The sequence below is a fragment of the Oryza glaberrima genome, chromosome 6, assembly GCF_000147395.1.
Source record: "Oryza glaberrima chromosome 6, OglaRS2, whole genome shotgun sequence".
Taxonomy (NCBI): domain Eukaryota; kingdom Viridiplantae; phylum Streptophyta; class Magnoliopsida; order Poales; family Poaceae; genus Oryza; species Oryza glaberrima.
The window spans coordinates 4,103,512-4,109,421 of NC_068331.1; the positions used below are offsets into that span (position 1 = coordinate 4,103,512).

The 5,910-nt window shown below is 36.9% G+C and overlaps 1 protein-coding gene across 1 annotated transcript; it reads right to left on the reverse strand.

The window, feature by feature from the left end:
* Positions 1-3,499: 3,499 nt before the first annotated feature.
* On the reverse strand, positions 3,500-5,565 carry LOC127775951 (uncharacterized). The gene is made up of 3 exons (XM_052302270.1): positions 5,281-5,565; positions 4,080-4,343; positions 3,500-3,877 (listed from the first exon to the last, which is right to left on the reverse strand). The coding sequence occupies exons 2-3, from the start codon at positions 4,330-4,332 to the stop codon at positions 3,843-3,845; spliced, it is 288 nt and encodes a 95-aa protein (XP_052158230.1). The 5' UTR covers positions 4,333-4,343; positions 5,281-5,565; the 3' UTR covers positions 3,500-3,842.
* Positions 5,566-5,910: the final 345 nt, after the last annotated feature.

Here is a 5,910-nt window from a genome sequence, read left to right on the forward strand (position 1 = left end):
TGTGGGACCATATATTAATAGTATAGTAAGCAACTATTGTATGAATTGGCTATTAAATCGACTATAGATGAATTGGAGTTAGTAATGGGCTATACTATTAAACTTGCTATTAGAACCAACATTATCCTGAGATGATTAATTAGTTTTGATGACTTGATTAGTGAGGATCAGTTGGTGTCTGATGGGAGATTAATAAACAAATCAGGAGACAAACAGGAGTGCACGGGGAGTGATGGGGGGGGGGGGGGGGGGGGGGGCGTGGCGCGAAGTCAGCTGCCAGCATTAACTGCTCGACACATTCTTCTTGTAGAGCCAAAACGAATGGACGAGTGGTGTGGTGGTGACAGTTTTTAGGTCTAGCTCTGCATTAACTGCAGCTAAATCAAATCTGGTTTGCGACATTAATGAGAGATTAAACTAATCTCCCATGTATCCAGAGTTCCAAGCACGCATGGTTGCATCTCCTCGGCTTAGCCAGACAAGCCCGTCATAATAAATTCAGCCAGATTCATTTCACCCAATACAAGAAGCTGGGTTTGCTTTGTTTTAGAGTATTTTGTTGCATAATGCCATCCTCTTGCATGGAAAAAGCCTACCGCGACTGTTTGGCACACCTCCAGTTTTCAAGCTAGAGTAGATCAATTAGTTAGGCCAGTTCTAATGCTCCAGAAATGGTAGTTTTCATAGCACTAATTGCAATGTCCTATATAAGCTAAAAATCTGATGTGTACTTAACGAGAAGAGGGAGGAAAATCTGGAGAATTTGTCTCTTGTATGAGACATAGTTTTAATCCAAACACGTGAAGTGATGAAACATGATGAGATATAAATTCCGTTTTTTAAACATATATATATGATGCAGTTGATTTTTAAGATACGTTTGTTCATTCATTTTATTGAAAAAATACATGTAATTACCATTTATTTTTGTTATGACTTGACTTCTCACTATAGGTTATTTAAGCATTATTTATATTTGTACAACTTTTTAAATAAGATGAATGATCAAGCATATGTTTAAAAGTCAACTATATCATATATTAAAAAACGATAGGAGTACTCCATACTGAACTAATACCGTGTGCATTGAGGGAAGATGGGTCTAATATCAGTGGTGTCCTGCATTGGGCCTGCTCCTATTTGGATGAGACAACTGTTTATATTTTAGGCAAAAAATAGAGATTAAATCACTTCATTTTAATCTAAAATCTATGCTTTCCACTAGAATTTAAGAGTTATTATAGCCATGCCAAACAAACCCTAAAAGCTCATGTAGCTCATCTACTGGGCATCCTAAAAGGAACAGGTGTCCCTATAATCATAAGTTAGCTTGTAAAGTTAATGTAGATCATATACTGGGCAGGCTACAAGGAACAAGTGTCCCTATAACCACCAGTTAGCTCGCCAAATCATGTCAATCAGGTCAGATAATCACTACCAGGTGAGAGAACGAACGAATATGTTATCTGGAGGCCCTAATTTTGCCATTGTTTAGTTCCAAAAAAAAGAATTTTTAGGTGTCACATCAGATGGTTGACTGATGTCGAAAGAGGTTTTCGGACACGAATAAAAAACTAATTTCATAACTCGCCTGGAAACCACGATACAAATCTTTTGAGCCTAGTTAAGCAGTCATTAGCCCATTGTGGGTTACTGTAGCACTTATGGCTAATCATGGACTAATTAGGCTCAAAAGATTCGTCTCACGATTTTCATGCAAACTATGCAATTAGTTTTTATTTTTATCTATATTTAATGCTTTATGCATGTGTCCAAAGACTCGATGTGATGTTTTTGGGAAAAAAAATTTAGAAACTAGACCAGGCATGAGTAGCCTTATTTTTGAAAGTGCAACTTACAGTGAGCTGATGCAGAAACACTTAGGATTTGTTTCAGAAAAGTACAGCGAGCACTTTAAGAAAGCAAGATACTACTACCACTGTTCTAGGTTATAAGACTTTCTAGCATTGTCCATATTCATATAGATGTTAATGAATCTAGACACAATGTAAATGGGCAATGCTAGAAAGTCTTATAACCTGAAACGGAGGAAGTAGTATATTATATCACTTTAAGAAAGTCTAAAGAACATAAGAACTAGACTCGAAGTTTACTCAACAGAGACTTGTACTATCTTGTAGTAATAATAATAACTTTTCTGTGAAAAAGAAATTCCAACTTTCAACTAGTGCCGTATCAAGTAGCAAGTGGGTATCAATGCTTTCTAAACGAAAATATAACAGATTTTTCCTTAGAAATTGAAACATTAGTTGCGACAGTTTTTTCCCCTTAATTTCACAAAATTGCAGGTAGTTTAATTAGTCAAATTATCACAAAATTTAAGGTGATGTATCAAAAAAAACTACAAATTTAACAATAAAATTATCACAAAACTACGGATTTAACAATAAAATTATCACAAAACTACATATTTTAAGTTTAAAACATTAGCACTAATATATGTTTGAGATATAAATATTCAAGTTTTCTAATTAAATTAATATTAACCTATAGTTTTATGATAATTTTGTTATTAATATGTACTTTTACGATATTTCAGCTTTAATTTGTAGTTTTGAGATAAATTTATCGTTAAATCTGTAGTTTTGTAATACATCATATTAAATCTGTGCTTTTGTGATTTTTGTCAAAATATCTATAGTTTTATGAAATTTACTCAACTTGTAAATTTCTAAACATTGAATCACACATCAAGATTCGTGCATGCAGGAGAGGGGTAAAAATACAACCAATTGCACAGTTTGCATGTAAATTGCGAGACAAATCTTTTGAACCTAATTACGTCATGATTTGATAATATGATGCTACAATAAACATTTGCTAATGACGGATTAATTAGGTTTAATAAATTTATCTCGCAGTTTACAGACGGAATCTATAATTTGTTATGTTATTAGTCTACGTTTAATACTTCAAATGTGTATCCGTATACTTCGAAAACTTTACACCCAAATAACTAAACACACCCTTATTGCCTATTTGTGTGTCCCGATCTGTGAAGCGGATCTGTGAAGCGTTAATCAATGAAGCTAATCTGGACTTGGCGCTAGAAAAGCTTCATTGTTCTGCTGTAATGCATACAGTTTCATAATGTTTAGAATCTACAGTTCTGTTTTATAATCGCAGTTTTGTTTTCCCGAGGCATGCATCTATAGCTGCCCTTTGTTTCGATCTACAGGATCCATTTTTGTTGGAAAACAAAAATGCTTTTCTATTATTTTCTTGAGATAAAAAACGGATATTTTATTCATTTGCAGGCAAGTTTACATTCATATTCAGAATACGGGGAGGATTTGAGAACCCCCAAAATATGTTTACTAGCGTAGATACGCTGGAGGCTTCCCCATACAAATATCAAGATATCAAATCTTTTGTTTGAGCAGAGGACGCACTTCATAACTTTGTAATATGGCATGTCATGTATTGAATTCTATCGAATTATCACCACACATGAAAAGGAATCAGAGATACTCCGATCAGCTCTAATGATTTTTTTTATATTTCCATCACAGCATGTAATCACTACTGTCCACACAATCAATTAATTCGTATGACGGACTACTGATAATGTCAAACAGAAATGGCTCGTTCTGGAACACCGTTATTTCTGATACTGCCTGTTACACCATACTGTAATGCTAGCATTCAAAATGAAATCAGGAATGTAGATATAAGGCAGTGCCGTACATTAGAAAGGATAGTTTTACTTTGTCTGGGAATCAAAAGATAATCTGAATCAATATAGCTAGGATTATTTCTGAGATGCAGCTTTAGCAGCTGAACACAAGAGCAAGGAGAACTCTTCAGAGGTAGCAATCAAATCATTTGCCCATTTCCCAGACAATGGCACTGTCCTCTGCATCATCAAGTAAGAAGAGTAAGTATATGTACAAAATATACAGGCAACAAACAATTGTTCAATCCAACATTATCTAAGACAAAAGAAGAGTAATGTTTTCAATGTATAATCCAACATCATAAGCTTTCAAGAAAATAGTAGTGTTCCAAGAACGTGAGTTGAATGGCCCCTCCTGCCACCAGATAAAACAAGAATGCACCTTTGATCTTTTTGTTTATCCAAACCTCAAGCAGCATCCCTGCGCCAACTCCAGCAGCACACACAGCGCCATAGATTGCCAATGCAGAAGGCAAAGATCGCCGAGGCAGGAAATAGCATTCAGGAACTTGTCTAATTTTCTTTGGGAGACGCTTTTTAACAACTGGTTGGCTTGGGTCAGTAGTCACTGAACCACCACCAACTGTTTTCCAGTCCACATTCTTCAGCATATCTTTTGTGTCCTCACTGCCCATCCTGAAAATGCCTATGTGCATAAATGTTAATCAGAACTAAGCTCCAAACATTATCTGAGAAAGTGAGTGGCAGATCAAGAATTGTAGTGCACCCAATGCTGACTTATGACATGGCTAAATGTATAAAACTATCAATGGTTTGCAACAAAATTAAACGAAATAAAAATTCATTGAAAGCGATCTAATAATTTCACAGATGATGCTCCAATACAAGAAATAAAAAGAAAGCTTTATGGAATTCAAAATCAACAGCTGCAAAAAGAAATTTCATGAAGCTAAACACTATATTATTCAAAAGATTAGGTTACCACATCTGACAACCATAAGCTCATCTCTATTAGCATGGTTGTAACTTGTAAGTAAAATATTTGCACCTCTAGAAACATCACAGTAGTAATTTCCCTGTGCATCAATAGACCCCCTTATCAAAATTGAATGTTATTTCCCTTGTAAAATAGTACTGTAGGGTACTAAGCAAACAATCAATAATCAACACGGTACATTGGTAGAATTGACTAAAACCAATTATGAAGTTCAAAATTTGCCAAAAAAACTAAACAAAAAAAACATAAGTACTTTGGTACAAATATGGATCTTAATCATAAATAGAAGAATGAAATGCTACTCAACTCTAAGCTTTCTGCTACTCAACTCTAAGCTTTCTCATAGCCACCCAAGTAAATCTTCATTACACCATGCTCACATAACTCTGGAGAAGACATCGCACTCAATCATGTGGCTAAACATTTTTCCAACAATTTACCGCACGGATTTGTTTCTCAACTTATTCTCACTAGATTCAGCGCTGAAGTAGCCAAGCTATTCATTAAACTAGCGAGTATTACCACACTAGAATCGATTCTACAGACTACATACAACCGGCACCACAAATTAAACTTACATGCACAAATTGACAAATTCACAATGAGGCAAGATCTAGCTAACTACCTGCGGGCTACAATCGGTGAATCCGACAAGCAGACAGGAAGGGGAGCACGGGCCGAGGGGGCTTCAGGCACCTGGCAGGCGGCGAGGCTAGGGCTTGGGGCGGCGCTTGCTGCTGCCCGGCGCACGGAACGGGAGGGCGAGGCTGCAGCTTGGACTCCAGGTAGCCCGCTGCCTGCGGGGGCTTGTCCCCGGCAACGGCGGGCGGGGAGGCGCGGCGCTGGGCGACGGCGGCGGCGGGGAGACGGCACGAGAAGGGACCGAGAGCCTGAAAACTTGTATGGGCTTTTGGGCCGTAGGATTTGGTTGGTGAGGTGGGTCTCTGGGCCAAATTTGACTGTGTAATTTAGCCCACCAGAAAAAATTGACAGTGTAATTAGAGTGGTTTTAGGGTTCTCGAGAAGGTTCTACATTTACTATTATAAAATTTGGGACCTCTTGGTACCTCCGATACTTAGGTACGAAAATTTTGGTACATACCTCTCAACTTCTCAAGTACTGTAAAAATTCTTGTGTAATTATGTATTGCTCAGCATGTTTAACATGTTCTTTAGATACACGTGAACATGCTCTAGGAGGGAATGCAGAACAAAAGTTATTGAATCAAGCAATAGCATCGAATATTTGTATTTG